The sequence below is a fragment of the Grus americana genome, chromosome 4 (assembly GCF_028858705.1).
Source record: "Grus americana isolate bGruAme1 chromosome 4, bGruAme1.mat, whole genome shotgun sequence".
Lineage (NCBI taxonomy): Eukaryota > Metazoa > Chordata > Aves > Gruiformes > Gruidae > Grus > Grus americana.
In genome coordinates, this window is record NC_072855.1 from 64,224,666 (window position 1) to 64,248,168 (window position 23,503).

General features: G+C 42.6%; 1 protein-coding gene across 1 annotated transcript in view; it reads left to right on the plus strand.

The window, feature by feature from the left end:
- The first annotated feature begins 1,622 nt into the window (after positions 1 to 1,622).
- The window catches only part of AFF1 (ALF transcription elongation factor 1), a 102,185-nt gene continuing 80,304 nt past the window's right edge, over positions 1,623 to 23,503 (plus strand). The window contains exon 1 of the mRNA XM_054823582.1: positions 1,623 to 1,896. Within this exon, the coding sequence (XP_054679557.1) occupies positions 1,880 to 1,896 (17 nt within the window). The 5' untranslated portion in view covers positions 1,623 to 1,879. The remainder of the gene's footprint in view (positions 1,897 to 23,503) is intronic.

The following is a 23,503-nucleotide window of genomic DNA, read 5'->3' on the forward strand; positions in this document are numbered from 1 at the left end:
ACTGTTTCCAGTGATGGGTGTCTGCTGCTTGGTTAACTTGTTCTTTTATTATTTTGCCCAGCCCTGGTGGGTTTGTTAATTGCTGCGAAATTGTAGTCTCCACTTAAGAGATGATAGTGGTTTTACTGGCACTTTTAGGACTTCAATTTCACAAAACACTGAGTGTGGGTTTTGGTTTTGTTGGTGTGTTTTTGTTTGTTTGGGTTGGTTTTTGAGAGTGTTTTTTTGGAGTTCATAATAGACATTGTCCATTATCAAGGTGAGACCTCAATCCCCAGTCACTTATGAGCAGTTGAATCCATGATTGTCTGATATAACAATGGTATTATCTGCTTACTTCATAATCAGAGCCACTTGTTCTTTTGCGGTTTTCTATTTACAAACTTTCCTTTTTGGGCAAAGACAAGGAATGGGAAAAACCCAAACATTTTCTGATAACTTTGATATTTTTAAACTATGCACTTGAAATTACATGCCTGTAGAAGCTTTATATAAATGGCATTTTAAAATTACAATTTATTATTTGCCATGAATGGGGGTATAAGCTCTTCTGGCATGTGGTGAGTACCTTGACACAAGTTGTGCTTTAAAACAGAAAATTAGGGGGCATGTAATGTTGCAGTGTTAGTAGAAATCTTAGCTATATATAGTCTGCTGAGAAAAGTTGAAAGGATCTTGGATAAATGTTTTTGCCTGCTAAATACTTGGTTAATTACCGGTTGAAAGGAGTTGCAGGAGTAGTTTGTTTTTATAATTGTGCCAAGGAACACCCAGTGCAAAGGACAGGTATTGCTGCTTTCTGAGTGAGTCTTCAAACCGCGGTCAGGACTAGAAGAAGAAATTGCATAACAAATTTAATTATTTATTTATTTTCTTAGCCTGCAATTTCAAGTATGGGCACCTGCAAATTTAGGTTTTCATTTGCTGCATCTGTGCGGCCAGATGGGATTCACGTGTACATGGGGGTTCTGTATGTGGTTTGAGAATTTTGAAAACTATGTGAGCCGTTTTCTTTTCTTTTTCTACAAAAAAACCCCACAGCCCCCCGGGATGCGGCAAGCGTCAGGGAGCTGGTACTCGGGGTAGGATCCGCAGCTACCGACCTCCGTTCCCACCGAGCCCGGGCAGCGCCGGGGGGGGGGGGGGGGCGGGGCGGCAGACTGGCGAGGGCTGCGCTGCGGGACTGGGGGTGCTGGGGCACGAGCCGTGGGCGTGGTCTCGGACAGGGAACACCCCCCGCTCCCCGGTGCCGCACCGGCGATAGGCTCCGGCGGCAGCGCCCGTGCGCTTCTCGCCCAATCCTGCAGCCATCCTGCCCTGACAGAACAACATGTCCATTTAAGGAGATTGGGTCGTACCATGAAAACTTTGCTGAGGAGGGGTAGGTGTGCACAGTGCGGGCGCCGGGGGGGGGGGTGTGAGCTGCCGCAAGACCCGCTTGCCAAAACCCGTCAGAGGAATAAAATCCCAGCGGGCCCCGGCGACGTGCGGCGCTGAGGTTCGCAAAGCTGCGAGCCAGCCCTTGGCTTTTCAGCGAGGCTGTGTGTTCCCCCCCTCCCGCTGAAAGTGCGAGGGCCGCATCGCCCTCCCTCCCTCCCTGCCGGCCGGGAATGCATCGAGCCGGGGGAGGGCCCGGGTGCCCGGATGTCGATCAAAATGAGTGTAATCCAACCCTGCGCTGGCCAGCCCGGGCTCGGGGAACTGGGGCTCGGGCAGCCGGGGGCGCAGTGACATTTTAGAGGGGCACATCCACGGGGACCGGGGAACGGGCAGGAAGGCAGCCGGCAAATGGAAGAGAAGATTTTGTCAGGGGGGTAGAGCCTGGACAGCTGGGGAAAGGGCTCATGGATAGAGGACGCTTGGCAGTATAAACTTCACGATGGCTGCCCAGTCGAGGTACGGCATTAAATAACTTTTACCGCTGTTGGTGGATTTCGCTGAGGGCTTTTCATAGTCGGGTGGTGTGAATGAGACCCTGGCTCCTTTTCGGGCAGAGTTTGCTGTTGATTCTTACACCGCGTCTCACGGAAATGTGTCTGGAGACGCGTCCTGGGTAGATCTTGTTCGTGTATTTTGTTCACCGAAGTGTCCGCTACCTCCTCTCAGCATAAACTTTCTTTTAACAGGAAAAACAAAGTCCTAGTTGCTCCCTGACAAATCTCCCCCTGCCCAACAAGTTGAAACTGATTTTCTTCTCCCTTGTGGACTTGTCTGTTTGTTGTTTTTTTCCCCTGTCACCAGCCTACTGTAAACAGGTTCCTGTGATTGCTTACAGCAAAATTTTAAAAGGTAGATGGTTTATATTCGGTGGGATTGGAGAGCTGGCTGTAGAAAATGGAAGCAGGTTCTGTCTGCTTGTGTGCAAATCTGCTGGATAGGTGGGACCGTGGAAAATGGTTGTAGAGAAGAGTATGAAAAAGAATGATCCAATGTAGTTGCTGTGAGGGAGCAAAATTCAAGCAAATGTACCAACCTTGGTTAAATACTTTTCAACTAACTGTGTTTTAAAAGAAACAACTTCTTGCCCGCTCTCGGGGCGGAGGGGGGGGACGGGACGGGACACGACACGACATCCTGTCCAAAGTAAATTTCACACTCAGCATGGGGGAGGCAGCTTTTCTTAAGTCATAGTACTTGATGAAGCAGTGCTATTTAAGGTACCTGTTAAGTGCCTTTTAGCTTTTACGATGCTTTAATGGGCATTTCAGAAATGCCGAAGAGAGAAACTCCTCTTTTTGCTCTTTAGTCCCATACCAAAGAGCCACCCTGCTCCCCTCTCCTCCAGGCAGGAGAAAACTAAAAATCAAAAATGGTGGCATATCCTACACAGAAGTTTGGCACTCACAGTGTATTGTCACAGTGGTGCTTTTCTGCAGGTTTGAAGCCAAGAGCTGGCTTTAAATTACAAACTGCAAAATGACAGAGCCCTGAGGTTTGGGGAGGAAGGACGGAAAGATTGATTGCTTCGTTAACAGCTGAACTCTTCCCTAGCTCCAACTGCCTGCTCTCTCTTCGTGTGGGGAGGTTGGGAGTACTTAACAGAGAGGCAAAGGTTTAATTTTTCAGCATCTTTTTTTTTCTTTGTATGATCACTTATTCTCATGATTTACTGGCCTGCATTATCAGTGCGTTGCTTTAATAGGCCCGCATGCTGAGAGAGGATACAGCATAAATCTTAGTGCTGCTGGCTTGCCTTGAAGCTTGGCTTAGCTCCAAGACCAGGGACACACTTGATGTCTCAGAGGTTGCACAGCCATTTTCTTGGGTGGCACATGGGAGCCAGGTCCCAGCAGTAGCCCCCAGCCTCAGCAAACTGGCCAAGAAGGGGCAAGGCTGGCACTGGGGTCAGCGAACCACATCCATAGTCTGTAAGGTGGACGGTGCAGAGAATAAAGTCTTGGGTGTTGAATGGTTCAAACTGAAAGTGAGGAAAATGGACCAAAGCCTGGGTCCATGGGACCAAGTACTGCGGGGTAGGTGAAAGGACCATGCCCCACACCTACTGTTTGAGATGGGCATGGAGACAAGATGTGCACCTGCCATTCTGTACCCTCCCTTCTCCATCGGGTGTGTTGGCTTTTGTTTTTGTCAGGATGCTGTGAGGCACTCAAGCTGTAAAACTGCGTCAGAGCATTTTAGCATAGTGAGTAAGAAGGTAACCTCTGAATATCAGTGTTAAAGTCTCTGAGTATTGCTCATTTTAAGACATTTAAAAGACAGTAGGAGTGAATATGAGCAGCAGAAATGAATCTCTTGCAGGAGAGAGGTTACATTTGCCAGAAAGCCTGGTACTTGTGGTATTTCTGTTTTGGTGGCACAGGTCAGCAGGGATGTCCATCTCAGTCCAAGAGATTTGTGTTTTGTGAGTCTGTAGAAGCTTTTATTCAACAGTGAAGGATGAATTCAGATTCACAAAAAATAATTGGAGTTATACTGCGTGGGACTGAGAGGCCACATGTCTCCAGAATTCATTTGCCAAAACATGTCAGAGGGTTTACTCTGCCAGGTAGCTGACAGAAGGTGTGGGTGAGCTTTTTGTGTTCATTTCTCCTTTGTAAAAAATACAAACAATTTCTGCAAGCTCAGTAAATTACTGATGAGGTGGTATGATACAGACCACTGTAGCATTTCGGGTATCACTCTGTATGAGGCCTTTGGGCATTCCTCCATCTGCTTGGGTTTGCTATTTCTCACATGCTGTATGTTTCAGCTAGTGAAAGGGATGTGACATTGGGGATGATGCTTGTATGGTAACAAGAAAATCCTGTGTACTTTCTTCAGCTTCAGCACTGCGATCCTTGGCAGCTCTCCTAGCATTTGGGTTTCACTGTTTGGAAGGGTGGAAGGGTAAGGAAAACAAGGTGATAAAACATGCCTGTTGCTGCTCTTCGGCGTTTTAAAAACTGCAGTAGCGATGACTAAGAAACTGATGTTCTAATGGATGCCGTAACATTTTCTAAAATAGTAAATATTAAGAAATGATTAGTGTTGAGTATGTTTTTGCTGAGCTAAGAATGATCAGCTTCTACCAATGGCTGCTGTAAATAGCTTATATCTAGAGCCGTTAAGTGTTTTGTGTATAATGTAGATTTTCTTTTTTTCTGAAGTTGCTAGCTGAGCTGTAGGTTTGCAGCTGTAGCTTTCTATGCACTTGCTTCTGGAACACACGGATGATCTGATGCCTGTAGTGTCCCCAGGCAACAGGGCTTGTGTCAGGTTTTTATGGTATATTCAGGAACGTGTGAGCAGAAACAGAATCAGTCTGAATGAGGACAAGTTTACTTTCTTGTTAAACATGGTGTGATATTCATCATGTGCTGTTCAGCTGCTCTGAGGTACGGCAGGACCCCAGGAGGTGTGTGGGACAGACTGGCACCTGCGCTTGCTACCAGCTACTACCAGTGATCAGTGAGGCATGAGGATATGGCTCCTTAACTAATGGCAGAGCCCATCTTTCTTCTGCTTCCATCTTTAAAATGTGTGCTCTACTGCAGCAATCACAAGCTGCGGATCTTTAGAAGACTAGCTGCTTTTTTTTAAGATGCAGGCTACTTTTCTCAGGCCGGTTGAGAAAATTTTAAATTATCTGTAGACCATGTTGGTTTATTTAAAATTGGTGGATAAATAAATACTTTGTTGTTATGGATGCTAAGAATTTTCAATTGTCATATAACTTGCCTTTCAAAGTGGTTATGATTAGTATGATTGCAGGTATGCAGAATGAATGCAATTTCCTAATCTTTGTACATAGGTGAATACAGTAGCGCAGTCAGAGCAACGTGAAATCTGAGTGTTGTGCTGTCATCCCTGCTGGGCTCACCTTGCTCGTTCTCCTGTGTCAGCCCTGCAGGGAAGGGTAATGATGGACAGCAGTCTAGGAAGCCCTCTGTTTCCACCCCCTACAGCCAAGTCGTACCAGCTAAACCCAGAAGAGTCTTGAAATGTGGCTGTACCACTCATTTTGGTAGAAAAAGAAGGTGATGCTGTGCAGAAATAAAATGTAGCTGTATCTGCATTTAAAACATCTTAAACGCAGCAGACCGATTTCTTCTAAAGGGAACAACGCTGAGGCTTTTCCCTGAGGAGAAGCTATGTTGAATGATGCAGCTTGATTTCTTTCTGTGTCGTTTCACAGCTTTCCAGGCCAGATCTAAAGACACGTTTCATAACTTGTGTGTTTTGTGGGTCCTGTTGATACAGGCAAATGTTAGTATTGGTGATGCTGCATTCCAGTCAGCTGATGTAGGTGAAGAAGGGCTGAAACAATATCTTGTTGGAGCTTACCTGACTACTGAAAGCTAAAATATCCTGTGAACCCCTGTTGGTTTTGCTCATACACTGCTACTAGCCCTGCCTGTAGAAATACAACCCTATTTTCTCCAGAACAAAATGTCCAGCTGATCCATGGCATGTTTTGCGGGCTGCTGGGGATTTTCAGTTCACAGTTCCTTATTACCTGGTCTTTCTGAGCCTGGAGTCTATTGCTTTGGGGCCGGCCTGTAGCTGAAGCTTCTCCACAGAGAAGAGACGCTCACAGGGAAGTTTGCTGAGTTTTGGTTTTGGGGGGTTTTGTTTGGTTGGTTTTGCAGTGGGGGTTCCACGTTGTAATAGGCCCTTGAAAACTTTGAAATACTATTGCCATGGTATACCTGAGCTGATATAGAAGGGAATGTTTCCTCAGATCATATAATTTTCCTCGGTCTGAACCTATATTGTAGAGAGGCATCTTCTCACTGCTTTTTATGAGAAAATCATTTGCTAGCTCAACTGCAAGATGCAGCATGAATAGCAAGAAACAAGCTTTTAATGAACTGCATAAATTCTCCTCACCGCTTTCCTTCTGAGCGTAGTCATAGTGAATAACGGCATGAAGCTTTTAAATGCCTTTAAAATATAACAGAGAAGGTGTCTTAGTAAAGTACATAGGAATGCTACGAAGACATTGTTCTTCATGAGGTGAACTACAGTGAAATGAGGAAGAGTTCTCCACTGAGCACAGCGTGTCTTCTAAGGCCTGGCTCAGGCGCAGGGTGGTTGGGAGCACAGAGGCTGGTTTACTGCCTACATGATGAGCAAAATGACAAAAGTGTTACTTTAATGTAGAGATGCCTCTGACATGCCTGAGGGATGGGATACCATCCAGAGGGACCTGGACAACCTCAAGTGGGCCCATGTGAACCTCATGAGGTTCAACAAGGCCAAGTGCAAGGTCCTGCACATGGGTCGAGGCAACCCCCGGTATCACTACAGGCTGGGGGATGAAGGGATTGAGAGCAGCACTGCAGAGAAGGACTTGGGGGTATTGGTGGATGAAAAGCTGGACATGAGCGAGCAATGTGTGCTCACAGCCCAGAAAGCCAACCATGTCCTGGGCTGAGTCAAAAGAAGTGTGACCAGCAGGTCGAAGGAGGTGATTCTGCCCCTCTGCTCTCGTGAGACCCCCACCTGGAGTACTGCAGCCAGCTCTGGGGGCCCCAACATAAGAAGGACATGGAGCTGTTGGAGAGAGTCCAGAGGAGGGCCATGAAGTTGATCAGAGGGCTGGAGCACCTCTCCTATGAGGACAGGCTGAGAGAGTTGGGGTTGTTCAGCCTGGAGAAGAGAAGGCTCCAGGGAAACCTTATTGTGGCCTTCCAGTACTGAAAGGGGCTACAGGGAAAGATGGGACAGACTTTTTGCTAGCGTCTGTTGCAATAGGACAACGAGTAATGGTTTTAAACTAAAAGAGGGTAGATTCAGAGTATATGTGAGAAGTTTTTTATGATGAGGGTGGTGAAACACTGGAACAGGTTGCCCAGAGAGGTGGTAGATGCCCCACCCCTGGAGACATTCAAGCATTCTGAGCAACCTGATCTAGCTGAAGATGTCCCTGCTCATTGCAGGGGGGGCTGGACTAGACGACCTTTAAAGGTCCCTTCCAACCTATGCCTGAGCCTGAAAAAAAAAAGGGAAAGTACTCATCCTGTTCAGGCTTGAACACAGCGTGAAGATTTTTTTTCCCCTGTGGTATGTTAAAGTGAAAAAAGTACTGGCTATATTATGTTTTGCAATTTTGGCTGCTGCAGTTCATCTGTGTCCATTATAAAACTGAGAAGACACACGTAGCACTGGCTGGGGTGGAGCAACTGGTTGGGGCAGATAGTGCTCCAAAATGCAGGGTTATCATAGGTGAATTAAGATAGAGCTGCATTGCTCCAGCAGAATGCTTTTATGGGGAACAGAAGTTGCATTCTAGATCTGTACAGAATCAACTAGCTGTGGAAAACAGAGTCAGAGTCCCTCCTGCCCGTCTTTCCTCTCAGCTGTGATGGCTGCTTTGTGCAGAGCTGCTGAGGTGCAGAAATTGTTGATCACCTTATTTTACTGCACAGGTTTTAAAAGTGCATTTCTTTTGCTGCCTTATTCTTGTAGGGGAAGGGAGACGTGGCAGGCGGGGAGAAAAAGCAGGTGTGTGGGCACAAAACTGTATTTGAGGAGGTGCTCTGCTAATGGTAGTACTGTTTTCAGCATTGTCAAGCTGAAGTGTCTAGGCAGGTTTGAATAGGCAACCTTTATCACAGGTGCCATATGCTTCATGAAGATGTTTGTCTTCTGGCTTAGTTTAGGCTTAGATATTGTTTAGTGTGCAGAGTTGCCATTTTTAGTTGTACTGAGTATTTATTGTACCAGTGACCTAAAGTTTTCCTTTAGTGTTGTTTTTGCAATGCTACCCATCAGATTAAGAGAAAATAATGTCCCTGCTTTAATTTTTAGAGAAAGTTCAACAAGGATATTGTTAATGTTTAACTTCAGAGACAACAGTAAGACTCATTCTCAGAACTGTAAAAAATGCGGGTTTCATTTTTGTACTTGTAAAAGAAAAAAAAGGCAACCAAAAACAACAGCAACAAAGAAAAACAACAAAAATGCTCCTACCCCCACTTCACCAAAACCTAAGCAGGAAGAGTACAGCAGAAGTGCCTTTTAAAAAGAAACAAAAGAGCAAACTCACAAGCATGTGGTACTATTTTTATTCTAGACCTTTTTTTTGCTTAGAATACCATATACTGTGTAATCTATAAGCAGCAAATGATGTTTTCATCAATGTATGAACAGCTCCTTCGTGGCACAGTAGTGTTTAGCAGCTGGTATGTGTATGTGAGGTATGTGAGAGGGCATGAGTGCATTTGCCTCTTCCCTGAGCTGAATTATGGGCATTACTGTTTGAAATATGGGTATCTGCTGGTATCTGAAATTGAAAGGAATTTTTGAAATGTATAGCAGTAAAGGGATATTTACATCTTTGGAGAGTTGAAGACATATGGTAAGAAATGGCTTTCAGTATTCTCATGCTTCTGCAGGTTGTTAGATTGTGCTTAAAAAGATACTATTGAGATAATTCATCTTTGCAAGCACAGCTTAGAAACTCTCCTTCAAAATTGGTCTGCAGCTATTTCTCAAGAATCCTCTCCCCCCAGTAGGCTGTTTTGGAAAAATCATCCTAATTTGAAGACAGGGAATATGCTGGCAGTTTAGAAGTGCTTTGGTGAAATGCTTCTCTCTTTTCCCTGTCCCCACAGCCCTCAGCAGAACAAGCTGTTCTAGTAAAAGTTGTTTTCCTGGTGCCAGTAAGCCTGTGGTTCTGCTGAGAATGGCCTGTCAGTCTAGGGGCGTATTTCTTCATACCTTTGCTAAAATAACATGTGCTAACAGAAAGATGGCATGGGCTAGCTGTGCTGCGGAGCAGGAACATTTGCTTGTCTTTAAAAAAGACTCCCTTAGCATTGCCATTACCTAGAGGCCCCCCCATCCCTGATGGCCACCATGTCTGTCAGTCAGTGCAGCTTCGAGGCCTTGTTTACTGTGAAAAGTTTTGCTGGCATAGCTAAACGTACAGGCAAAAAATATACTGCAGAGGTGAGATAGCTGTGTTGGCCAAAGCTTAGCATAAACTCCATGATACCAGTGAATAAGGCTGCTTTTTCTGGCATATGGTTTCTGGGGAGATGGGTCTGGGATGGTGGATGTAAGCCAAAGAGCTCTCCTGGACCACCGTGTCTCCCTCCTTTGCTGAGACCCTGCAGACCCCTTGTAACAGGATAGTCTGCTTTGTCCAGCAGTTAACTTTTAACTGGTGAAAGAAAACACCCATCTCTGTCCGGTGGGACCATGATGTTTCCTGTAGTCCAGCCTGAAAATCTCTCTTTAGTTTTACTGAAATGTTACATCCACCTTTTAATGTTGTTTTTAAAGTTACTTCTAGAATTGTCTATCTATATAACTTTAAAAAAAGCACTAAAACCCCTGTGGTTTATATAGATAGAAAAATGAAGATGCCTCTTGCATAGATCACTGGGTTCATAGTATGTGACTCTTTTGGAGAAACTCGCTTTTTCCATTAATAGTGCACATGAGGAATGCAGTTACTTCTCTGCTCCTGCTGGGTGTCTTTTGGCAAAAATACTTTGTACAGCTACTCTTTGGTTTGTTGTTTTTTTTTTTAAACCACTGTGTTGTGGTGTGAGGTGATTGCATTTGTTTCTGGTACTTTTGGGGGGGGGGCAGGGAATGGGGAGAGTGGAAAGCAGTCATTAGAAATAACGTGATGATGCTTGAAACTTTGTACCATGTTGTCTCTTGTGATTCTTGTGCTAAACTGGGATTACTACCTGAGTTAGTACATGAGAACTAAAACTCATCACCCTTCTCAGAGAAGGCTGTTTTGGGGCCTGCCTTCACGAGTGCAATACCTGGTTGTGCTTGGTCTGTTTGCCATTTTCTCACTTGTGCCTCTCTCTAGTATTTGCTATCAGAAAGCCAAGCCCACTTGTAAACTCTTCAGTCGCAATCTGGCCTGCAGTTAATTCTCAGTCTGTGCTGCAGGGCAACCTTGGCTGATGGACACCCAGATTTGAGGTACATCCCAGTCTGGAGAGGGCCCTTGCTGTAGGGCGCTTTCCCCACGGTTGTCTCTTGTGCAGGCTGAAACTAGGAAGCTTATGGCAGTACTCGAAGCAGTGCTTCTCCCTTCAAAAACAGTTACCTAGTTTTAAAGCTTTAATAATGTCAATTCAGAAGCATGTGGAATTTATATGGTTTTTTTCCTGTATCTGTGAGTATGTTTTATGCACATTCATTTTTGAAAACTCATGATTTTCAACTTGTTTAGATGCTCTGTATCTCAGAAGTGTTTAAACATGGGAAGTTTTGGGGTTGATTTTGTTTTTCTGATTTAACACATGGTATTCTATAACTTTTATTCTGGAAACAAGATGAACGAGTCTCTTCGTAATTAAAAGGAGTGTGATCACTTAGCTGAGGTTTTGGAACACCATTAATGATCTTTATCTGTTTGCAAACCGTTATCCATTTTACATGGACTGGCTTCAGCAAACTAATAACAGGCTTTATTTGCTTAGCTAGTGTTTGTGACCCTCCTAAGAGGAAATGCCTGGTTCTGTGTAATGGACTACAGGAGTAAAAAACCTACTAGTCTAGAGCTTAAGAAAATTCTGTATAACTGTCCAAACTGGGCAGAGACAGAAGAATAGGTAGAATTGTGTTCTAGTCTTCGAGAAAGTCTAATCTGCTTTTAGAAACACGAGAATAATGAGATGTGGTATTGAGAGACATGGGGGATTTTTCCCATTGCATTCTCCGCGAAAAGCAGTTGACTCATACACTGAGGCATTAAAAATAATAGACCAAAAACACTTCCTAAATTGGCTAGCTTGGAAAAATTCAGTAACTTAGTGTTTCAGATTTGAAAAAAAGATTTTTTGGTCATTTAGTAAATTAAGTGCTACAGAGCTTTCCCTAGCAGTTGTCTATTTTTTTAATAACAAAAATGACACCAGTACTCTCAGCCTTTTCTGTTAAAAGCATCTGCTGATAAAGGAATACCTGTATGGCTTTTCTTCTTCTAGGTATAGGGCATTTTTAATGTCATCAAGCTATTGGGATAAAAATTATGGGATATGTGAAGGAGCTGGCAGAAATTCTTCCCTGCTGGGAAAACCCGGAGTTCATAAGTTAGATGGGACAATGTAATCAAGAAATAGCAAGTAAGAAAGCTGACAGAGAACATGGATGACACTAATAATGCTGTAAAGGTGTGTCATCTAGCTGTAGCAGATGTTAGAGTGTTTTTTCCATAAGTTACCTATGGAAAAAACCCTTATTTCTAGTGTGTCGTTCAGCAAGTTTCATTTTGGGGGGGAGGGGAGAAGCTTTACTTTCTAGACTTAGCAGGATACCAGTGTTTGTATTGAGCAGTTTGTAGCTTACTAGGGAAAAAAGTTACTAGCTTAAATTCATCTCTCATAAAAATGAATATCTCTGGTACAAAGATGTGCCTAAGGTTTGCTTGTGAATAGCTATACATTTTACCTACAGACTGCAGCCTTTTGTGCAAGAGTAAACCATGCTGGAAACTCATTTTTTATCAGAGACATTCTATGCAGATACATGAAATTGTGCTAGCCAGTTTAGGATGAAGAATTTAACTTGGGAAGGGAGAAGAAAAAATGTTAACAGCTTTTTTTTTTTTTTTTTCCCCACCAAAACATAGACTTTCCCTCTGAAGATGCCCTTAACTTTTTGTTGATGTTGTTCTAGCCTCCTTCCAGACCAGCTTCAAACTCTTGGTGGGTAAACAGGATGACCTCAACCTTGGTTCTGAGCAAGCCAAAGTGAGACAGCTCCAAACTGGGATTTCTGCCACTACCTTAGCATGTCACTGAGCATAGCATAGTGCTATTGCTCAGTGCTGCGGTGCACAGACGGTGCAGCTCAGCACAAGTAGGACCACGGTGGAGTAGAGTGGATGAATGAAATTGTCAGTCTGTAGAAATAACATTAAAACTTGGCTCCCAAGCTGGTTCTTCTGTTACTTAAATATGTGAATCAGTCTGGTTCCTAATCATTTGGAAGGCGTGTTTTCTTTCTAAGTCAGTTAAGTGAACTGAACAAACTGACTTACAGTAGTTAGGTTTCTCTCATTACGCATCCCTTTTTCATACGTCTTTGGAGGGAATGACTGAATTTACATGCAGGGAGCTTCTTGCTGTGCCTTTCTCTTACAGTGTATACAGCTGATGTAGTCTAGCACTGCATTTCACAGCCATAGCCTTTTTTCTGTAATTCTTAAATAAATGAAAGCAGTTTGTAATTATAATGTAATCTGATAATTGCAACCAAAAGCTTCTCAGGCTGTGTTTTGGCAGCTGCGTTGGTGTGTGGTGATGTTGTTTTGCTGTTTGAACAACTTGTGAGATAACTTATCATGAAAACTTAGGAACTGTGCTACTTTAAAACAAAACATTCCAGAACAGAGAAGAAGAAAACCACATACACACAAAAACCTGTCCTGTAATGCTTATAAAGCCAGATATGATCTGGGCTAATTTTTAAATCTAATGAACATTTAGTTGACATTCGTCCTTTGGGCTGAACCTTGTGTCGTTTTGTGGCCAAATACAGTTTAGTCCTTACCCTAAGAACTGACTTGGTATCTGTGCTGTACTTAATTGTGAAGACACATGTATGGAGCGTAGGGTGTCTCATTCAAGGGTCTTGCATTCAGTACTGTTTCCACTCAGCTTCCTTCAGAGTGCTTATTCCTGTAGCTTTCTGACTTGGCAGTAATCATTTGTGCTAGCCAAAACAGTGAGGGGGGCGGGGGGGAAAGTCCTTTTTCAGCTAGAGCAAAAGAAAAACTCAAAAATCATGTTTAAAAATATTTGCCCCCTTGAAAATGTCTTGATAGAAATACCATATAAAAGAAGGTATGGTGAAGAAAACTCTTTTCTTTCTGTGTCTCAACCCCATCTTTTGCTTTTCTGTTGATGGATTTCTGTATTAGCTGTCCTTTCATTTTTTTCCTACAGTCCATTGCTTTCTAACTGTTAATTGGGTGAGAGGTGTCATGCATGGGGCAAATGAAAAAGTATGCAACTTATGTACAAGGGAAATACTGGGAAAATAACTTCTTTAGTTCCCTGTTCCTTTGTACATTGATTAAATATCAAGTTAATGGTTTCCTTTTTTAAAAATTGCTTCCTTGAAAATGGGCCATCCTCTTCCCTCTCAGCCTAATGACGGAAATGTGCAGATGATATTGATATAAACTGTGTTTACTTGAGTGTAACAATTGTAAAGACTGTTTATGTACAGTAATATGCCAAGCAAATAATGATTTGGTTTTGTTTGTTCAATATTTCTTTCTTTCCCCTAGACAAGTCCCTGAACACACAAAAAACCAGAGTGTGAGGGCTGAAAAACCAGTGGCAGTTAATGTGATGCACTTAAAAGACCTTTAAGTCATGCAGTTTTCTAAGAAAGTCCTTGAACTATTCTTTCACCCCTTCCTCTTCTCTTTCGCTTGGTAAGTGCAAATAAGATGGAGTGCAAGTGACGCGCAGGCACTGACTAGATACAGGTCTTGGATCCTGCTGATGTGCAGCGAAGTCTCGATGGAAAGTAAGAAGCCAGAGGAGGGTTGAAATGGTTTGTGCAAGTTTGGCCTGCCAAGGGTGTGCTGGAAGCTGAGGCAACAGTGAGAGGCAACGTGCCAGGGCTCAGCAGGGTGTATGTGCAAGGTGTTGTTACAGCTGCTGCTCTGAATTTCATGGGTTCCTCTGGGTTTTTCTACATCAGTCTCATTTGGGGCCGAATCGCGGCCTTCAGCATGATCTATTCCGTCCATGTTTTTTTGAGAGGCTTAAACTGTGTGTGTTATAAGGCAATGAACTACTTTGGCGAAAGGAGGAATTTAGATGAGTATCTGGTTTTCTAGTTTCCTTTGGCTTTAAACTTTCAAGTCCAATTCAAGAAAGTGTGTCTGTTAGAGCCATGCTCAAGATTGTGCTTAAAATGAATTCTTGACCTGGAGCTTTTATACGGAGGATGGTTTTTGCATGTGTGTGTGTATAAGCAGGTGCTCAAAATGGGATACTGATTCACAGCTTGAAACTAAGGAATGACTTCTACATGTGTGCATAACAGAGAGAAAGAGAGATTGGGGAGAGGGGAGGGATTTTAACCTTACCATTTCCTTCGTTCTTTCTCTGTTGTGTATATTGCTACAAGCATCATATTTCTAAGCAGAGCTGTGTTAAGTGAAAAAATGTGAAGCTAAGGCACAATATGCTACATGGAAAGAATTCCAAGAGTTGTTCTGAGGATGGATAAACGGAAAGTTTCAGGTGGAATAGGGAAATGCAATAGTGACTCTCCCTGTTCTTTCCTTCCTCCCATTTTTCAAGTGGCTTCCAGAAATATTTATGCATTACAAGTTTGTTGTGCAAAACATCTACTCTTTTGTGGTTTAGTAACTGTGACAACTAAGCAATTGAGTAAGATGGAAGATATGGAATTTATTAGAAAGTATGTGCTGAGATTTTAGGGACTTTTAGTTATCCTGTGGTTTAAAGAAAGAAAAAGTTATTCCAAATCCCTATGATCAGCTTGTGTTTTCTTGAAAATACCTAGCTTTCTACAGACGACTTGGCTGGATGTTACTTGGGTTATTTGGGGTGTTAGCTGGGGTTATTATTCATCATGTTTATGGATGCTTCATTAATGAATCTCTGGGACAGCGAGAGACTACAGAGAGATGAAGCAATCCAGAGGAAGTGTGTCCCCATGATGACGCAGGAAGCTGTCCGGTTGGAAGCAGGTTGTTCAGGAGGCTTTTACCACGCTTTACACAGGATGAAGCTCTAGACAGGCAGAGTCAGGGGGTGAGGGAAAATGCAGCAGCCTACACGGAAGAATTTAAAACCTTCTTTAGAAGTTTGACACAATGATTACTGTAGGGCATCTGCTCCATCCCTTGGAGAGTGAAGCGCAGACCTCCTGCATTGTGCTCAGGGCGATGAATAAGTGTCATTGGGAACATGCGTGGGAGGGCAGGGGATGAGGAACCCCAAGGAGAGGCAGTGCTGATTCATTCTCCTTCCAAACCCTGTGTTGCCATCGTGGCATTGAGGACAAGGACCCAAGGAGGCCATTGGTTGTTATGAAAATACTCATAAGGGCAGAGGCTCTGATGCATTTTATCGGAGAAGGTGATGTATCCCTGCAAGACATCCTGAGTCACCACTGAGTGGACAAAAAATGCTGCATATGCTTGGTGAAACTCTTTCTGTATATTCCTGCAGTGCTTTGGTGTAATTTTCCAGCCTTGGTCGCAAGCTTGGCACAAAATCACCACCATTATTGTCTGGGCAGACGTGACTTCCTTCAAGAGTGGTAGTTTCCCCGGACAAAAGGACAGCCGGTTGAGAACAGTCTTGGAAAGATACCAATCGCTTAGAAGGTTAAAACTGGAAACAAAATGATACAGAGTCTGGAAGCCAATGAAATAGAAGTGCTGTAATGTAATTAACAAGTACTTTGACTAGTTGCCTTTTACCAGTTGGCTGTCAGGTTTTGTTCCTTGAAGAAGGAAAGTTGTTGTGATGTGACCGTATGTTCTCATAGCTGACAAAGGCATATTTTTAATACGACTAAAGTTGAGCTTCCTCTCTAATTTCCATTTGCAGGAGTTGCATTTAATGTCTGTTCACTCCATGTGCTTCCTGCCAAGGTCTGAGGAAGAACATCTTCCTCATTTGTCTCAGCCTTTTAACTTTGCAAGGGCTTCACTGGTACTGACAGTTTCCAAGGGCTGAAACTTTGTGCACGTGACAAAGGGGGGGGGCTTTTACCAGCAACCTCCAGTTCTCATGGGCTTAAAATGGATCAGGCAGAGGGCAAGGACTTGGGAAAGAGCAGCAGAGCTATGCTGCAGAAAAAGGACGGTGGAGGGAATGCCAAAACCAAACAACAAACTATAAAATGGGGGATGAGGGGAACCACCCACAGAAATGGCAAACATATTTCATTGCCCAGTTTTTTTGGTGGTAAATGTATTGGTTGAGGCTGTACAAATGCTGGAGATGTCTGAAATACTTGAATTCCCGAGCCCCGCTGAAATGTACTGAAATGTAAGGGACAGGAGTTGTCACTTTTCACAGGAGTAAAACTTCCTTGACATTTCTTACTCTGCTCTTAGAGGCATGAGCAACAATGCTGTGTTTACAGAGGAACTCATCCTGCACATAGGTGTCTAACCAGTGGCTTCCCCAGTTTCACCCACACTCCTGGCAGGTGGTCAACTGCACCATTGCTTACTCTGCATTGGCCCATCTGTATTTGTGCTATCTGTCCTCTCCCTGATTTTTGGGACCCTGCTTGAGAGGAGGGTGTCTCTGTGGACCCACAAGTACTGCCTGCCCTTCCTGGGCTGCTTTGCACGGGCTCTGCCTGACAGGCATCTGCTGGTGAGACTCCTGCGGTTGCTCAATTGTTTAACAAAGTGCTTTTAATGGAAACATAAAACCGGATAGAAATACAAAGCCTAATGGAATAATCTCTTAATTGCAGTGCTGTAAATGACTATTCAGCACATGATTACTGTACTTGCAGGGGGGACAGTGGGGAGGAAAGAATATTGAATGAAGACACTAAACACTTCAGCTGCTAAGAATGATGATTTATTGTCAATCTGAGCATCAAGCTAAGCAGGGCAAATAAACTGACAATACTAAGTGCTTTTGGAGGTAGAAATTGCCTCATGCAGGGTATTCACTGTGTGAGACACGTAAATTCTACCAGGATAAATGCACAAAGAGCGATTAATTAATAGTGGCGAGATACTCATGCATGCGCTGTCCTTAGGCAACCCAGAAAAAGTATTAATCAGCACATTGCCCAATTATTGGCAGATAGCTCCTGGTATGTGGTAGTTTGCCATTTCAGCTAGAAAATGTATTGTCCCTCTGCCTCCCTGTAAAAATCATGGCTTTTGCTGTGTTATGTGGCTCACAAAAATTACCTCATGTTTTTAAGCAGCAAAAGAGATATGCCTAAAGGCACATTGACATTATAATTTTTTGGTACTGCTGCTAGCCTTTTAAGACACATTAGTCCTTACAGAAGCAGCGTCCGTCTTTTGGATATCTCACCTAGGTTAGGCAGCAGCAGGTAAAAAAAGATCAGCTCGATATTGAGCTGGCAGTTGATTTGGTGTACAGCTGCATGCTCTGCAGAACAGAGCATAGTTATCAGGGAATGTGTGTTCCAAGAGCACATGCTGCTCAGGGAGGCAAGGTAAGTGTTTTGGAAGTGGCCTTGCTGGTTCCCACCAGCACTCCCCTTTCCCACAATTTACTGCCTGGTTCCTCCATTCTGCCTAAGAACAAGGATGCCTGACTTCACCTGCTTGCAGAAGCCTCTCTGTTCCTCAAGCCTTTCTTTGCATGTTTGTGACATCCCATGTGCCTGTTGGACTTTGGTGCAAGCAGGCCAAGTGCCGTGCCCGCACCAAGCAAGTTAGAGATTTCCAGTGTTTGCAGTGGGTCTCGGTGCTGCCAAACCCACACTGCTGTCCCGTGGGAACCGGAGCTAGTGGTTGCTTTTGATCTGAGCCAGAGTGTGATGTTCCCACTGCCTGCACACAAATGTTGCTAAAGATGGTAAAGCCGAGTAGTTTGCTGTTTCTCATCCATCTTCCAGTACTGAGGGAAAGACAGGAGCTTTTAAAATAGTTCAGAGGATGCAAGGAAAAATATCTTTTTTTCTTTTTCTTTAATTGGAAAATTAGATGTTGAATAAATGTGCTCAGAATTGCAAGGGAAAAAGTATTAGTAGCCTTATTTATTATTATTCTCCTAAAGGAGTAGCTTTTTGTAGTTGCTGAAAGTACTATCTTGTGTAAAATGAACTGCATGTAAATATTTTTAAAAAGAAGGAAAAACAAAAGATAAGAGACTTCAGAGTGTATTTTGGAGCGGCATATGCTTTGCAATGTGCATTAGGCATGCATCGGTACCTGCCTAATGCGCCCTGTCATGGATTATTGCTCTTGCATAGTTTGAACACTTTCCAAGTCCTTTTGAATGACAATGAGATGCTTTGTTATATAGACATCAGGCTAATGATTCAAATGCAGTTTGAAACTCCAGCATAGAGAAGTACTCAGATACGGAGCATGTATGCCTCTTAATAAAATTGAACAACAGTTACAAACCATAGGAAAATTAGCAGGCGCTTGTGTGTGTAGATAGAAAAATTAGGAAATACTTCTGGAGTAATTATAGTCTGGCAGAGACTGCAGGAAGGATTTTTAAATAGGCTTTTCAGCATATAAACAGATCTTTTCTACAAACATTGCTAATCTCTTTCTGTTCCTACTTAGTCCTTGCTGTGCAGATAAGACTTGTCCAACCTGTTACTTGATATATGCTGTTATGTAAGTGGAAAACTCAAAAGAATAGGAAACTTTTTTATTCATGCATTATTTGTTTGCTGCTAATTCCTATGGAAATATGAAAGAATTTAGGTCTTTAATATTCTTTTAGTTTTTTCTTAATCTCAAATTAGTTGCAGTACCATCCTATTCAAAGCACGTTAGGTTTGATTTAGTCAATTGTTTGGGAAGGATTTTATACAGAGAGTATGTTTCACAAAATATAATATAGATTACTCTTTAAACAACTTCAGGTTTGCATTCAGGAAAGGAACAAATGTGAAGGCTGATGTTACATTCCTTTTTACGTTGGGCTTTATTTGCATTAAGCTGTAGGGCTTCAGAAGTATGTTAGTTCACAGCTGGGGTGGTAGCAGAGGGGAGAAAGTCCTCCTTTCTCCCCTCTGCTACCACTTTTCTCCTGACTGTGCGGGAAATACGAGGTGAAAGGCTTTCAGGCTCTGCGGCAGTCTCGCCGCCAGACTTGCAAATTATCTGACAGCATTTAAGAAAGGCTGGGTGAAATCAGGTTCTTTGAAAAACATAGAGGTTTTTTGGAAGTGTTTAAGGGCACAGGCTTACGTGCTTTACAATGGTACGGATGGTTCTGTTGTCTCAAGAGGAGAATTGACAAAAGATAAATTGTGATGTATGTGCATGTATTTGTGTGTCATGCCAAGCAAAGTGAAGGAATGCTGAAACTGATGCTCCACCCACGTGACATGGTATGGGGAGTGTGCAGGGGCTCTTTGTGGAGAAATGGTGCTGAAGTTCAGCTGCATGTGAAATGAGGATGTGATGCACTGTGTGGCAATAACTTTATGATGTGGGACCTGTGGACCGCATGGCAATGCGGCTGCTGGACTTAGGAGCTGCTTGGCAGAGCATGGATGAGGTCAGCTGATAGCAGGCTCCTATGGAAAACCGGCGACATATTCACTCGGCTGGACGTGCAGGGATGTTAGCTATGTGAGGAGGAGTATTATGTGAGAAGAGATTTAAAATGCAGACACATGAAGCAGCTGCTCGCTAAACATTTCAATTTCTTTTTCACTAACTGTATATCTTGTTAAAATTCTTATTTGGTGTGGTGGATAACAATAATGTTTGGGGTTTTTTAATAGCATTTAGGAAGATAGTTCTATAAAATCAGTGAACAAAAGGAACGTCCGCTTGAATAATTTTAATGTAGTATTAAAGTAGAAAATTTATTGCATTTGACTTCTTGCACCTGCAGTAAGCATTTATGTATACTTGAAGAACTGAGGTAGAATAATAGATTGTAAGACTTGAATCCTTGATTTAACTTGAAAAATTATTTCACATGGAAAATTAAACATTGGGGGGTTTTCTGAAATGTAATAGCTGATATCATCTAGATTTTATTTCTTTTTACTTTGCTGTAACCTACTTTTTTCTTAAGACCTTTTAACTGACATAGTTCTTCGAAAGGCTTTTCATTTTTATGAGGATCCTGGGGAAACAGTAACTGGGTTGGGGGGGACCATTGGGCTTTGCTTTACTGAGTATTGTATGCTACGTCAGGATTAAAATGTTTGGACAGTTGGTGTGAAGAAATAGTAAATCTAAGCAATCATGGTTTCATTTCCTATAATCAGTAAGATGGAAATATGTATGTGAATCAAAATCTTGTAATTGTGTGAAAAAATGAATGAAAATAGGTCTTGGAAATTAATATTAAGGACAAAAGCTGTTTTTCTTGACGTTTGGTTATTTGGCTCTTTCTCAACCAGTAGTAGTTTACAACAGCCTTTTTACCTAATCACTCAGATCTCCCAAGATTTGTCAGTAAAACACATTATTTTGGAGCCTATTTTAAAAGAAATAGCAACCTGATCTCATTCTTACATTCCATCTTTCATAGATTGGTACTGTGAATGCAGGGTTCTCTTGCTGCCTTTAAACCTATTACCAATAAATTGATTGTACTGAACAGCAATAACAACAAAAAAGGTATTTCAAGGCAAAAGCAAATGAGCAGGTAGGATAGGCCTTATATAGGGTAGAATGTAGGTTTTACCCTATGCATTTTCCCAGGCAAACCTGGAACAGCACGTCTGAGGTGCTGGATTTCTGCCACTGAGAGGAGGAATTTGGAGGCAGATGGGTACGGTGGGAGATTTTAAGCAGCACTTCCCTGAAGTAACCACTTCTGTCTATTCAAGTATGCCATATGAGCATTAGAGACAGCAGTATTTTGCTAGTGATGGGTGAGTTAATAAGACATCACAGTCATGCCCTCTGCGTTTCTGCTGGGGAACACCTTCTCACAACAACAGTTGTGTTCACACATGCATGCAGAGAAAGACTGTCCCTGCTGTCAAAGGCTTGCTGCTTACCACATAGTAGTTACCCTGTTTCTGTGCTCATGTAACTGACTTAAAGCTGTAACAGAAAGATTTGTCATAGAGATAATAGCTGAAGTACAGAGTGCTAGAGGATCCCGTCGAGCTTAACAAAACTTGAGTTTTGGCACTCTTCCACCAATTTTACTTCAGTCATATCATTTTCCTCAGCTAACACTTTAGTTAGATTTATTTATGTGTTTCAGGCTGACTTAAACAACTGGGAGAAGTGCATTTATTTATTTATTAAATTATGAGTGGCATGTAGATAATCAAGAGAGAGAAATGTTGTGGGAGGGGATAATGCTGCAGGGCAGTCCGTTCCTGAGTGGTGGGAGTTGTTCCGGGTTCCGTAATCCTGGTGGAGAGCAGGAGATGTCGAGCTGGGTCCCTAACGGGTGTACTCACCTTAATTTTTCTTACTGCATTCATACTGGCTGAACACTGGACTTATCCAAACAAATCGCCACTGTGCTGCTCTAACTTGGCCACATTTGAGCTCATTTATACATTCTTAATTCACAGCAGTTGCTAAGTGCTTTACCTCTGTTTTCATCAAGGGGGAAAAACCCCTCCTTGCAGCAAGCTGTGGGTGCTGCAGGGGCAGGGTGAGCACCACCAAAGCACTTGTTACCCTGCTGCCAGCGCTTGCCTTGTGGCAAGTTAAGAATAATACAAGGTTGCTTTTTCTTGATAGGAGACTGTATGGCCACCTTTGACTTTTAAATCTGTAAAAATGGGAAAAGGTCACTTCTGAGAGGAAGTGGATCTTGATCTTGTGTTCAGGATGGGTTTGCACGTGGAACAGCTGGTTTAAAAGCTGAACTCTGGGTACAGGAAGATTTATCTTAACTGCAGTCAGTTTGTAACAAAATTAGACTGTAGGTAGCACACTTAAGTAGAAGACTGGTTACTTTTTCAGAAGGCTGTGTACTGTGACAACAGTTCCTTTGCAACCCTGGGTTACTATGGTACATCTGCGGTTACTTAAACACACACTTTCCCTAGTGAGATTTGATCCTCGGTCACTTCCTTTTAAAGTTACTTTGCATCTATGTTGTATTGTAATGTTTAGACTGGTGGAGCAAGATCAGCCCTGGAAAGTGACTGTACCTTGCATTAAATGTGTTTTTCAACTGTTTCTATCTTCCTCCTCCTTATCTGAAGAAATCAAAATGAGAATACATCATTGGACGTAATTTCTCACTTGCCCATTGACAGTTTTTTTTGATGGATTTCTCAATGTCTGGCATTCTTGTAGAAGAAGAAACCCTGGAGAAAATTCTGTGACTGACTTCTCCCTTTTTCCTCTCTTGTTTCCTTATTATTTCCTCACATCAATAGACACATGCGTGACACTCAGTGAGGGCTTTGTGACAATGTTTTTTTCATGTGTAATAGTTGGTAGAAGTCTGGGCTTTGATTCGGAAATGTGTCATGGTTCTTATGTGTAGAGCTCTGCTGGCTTTAGGAAAGCAGGTAAAAAAAATAAGTTAATCTTCATCGCTACTAAGATTGCTATCCCAGTGTGCATGGCACTTGGTAGGTAAAAACACAAAAAGGAGTAGCCATTTTTTGTGGTAGAGGTGTCTCATAGGCTTTTAGGGATATCTTTCCATAGCTATTGATAATATGTTGCTTATAACTGGGGAAAGCTTGTTACTGGGGTGTAGCTTTATACAAAATGTCATTGCATGTGTATATGAAGTGTGTGATCAGAAATGACCCTCTATGGACAGTATTTTAAATGCAAAATTGACTGCACCTTCTGTATAAAAATCCTTTTTTTGCACTCATTTTTCATAGAACTCTTGAAGGGAAAAAAAATGAATGGAATTACTGTGTTGATTGTCATACTATGCTCTACCGAAAAAATATTGCTTCGGTTTGTGTTTGTTGTCTTAGAATAATGAGCACAAGTTAGAGTTTCTTTAAAAATACAAAAGATAATGTCAACTCAGGAAACATGCTTTTCAGGATAGGAGAAGGGAAAGGAGAAGAATGGAAGGATACAAAGCCATCCTCTGTAAACTAAACAAACCTATTTAGTGATGTCTTTTACTTCTTTGTCCACTTAACATCAGAATCTGTCTGTTTCTGGCTGTTTCTTAGGCAATCCAGATGAATTTCTAAGCAAGTACATGCAAAGAGTGGCGAGTTACTACAGTAAGTCTGTGCATAACAATTTCCAAGATGTTTACAGCCATCAGGTATGTCAGTGAAAAGTTCCGTTCTGCTTACATGAAAAGCATTTTGTGGCCTTGAACCAACAATATTTCCTAATTAGTTCAACTCAGCTGCCCTTAGCTTGATTCAGCCAGGCAGCTCGTATCTTTCAGTCATTTGATGGACCTGCTGGGGCTTA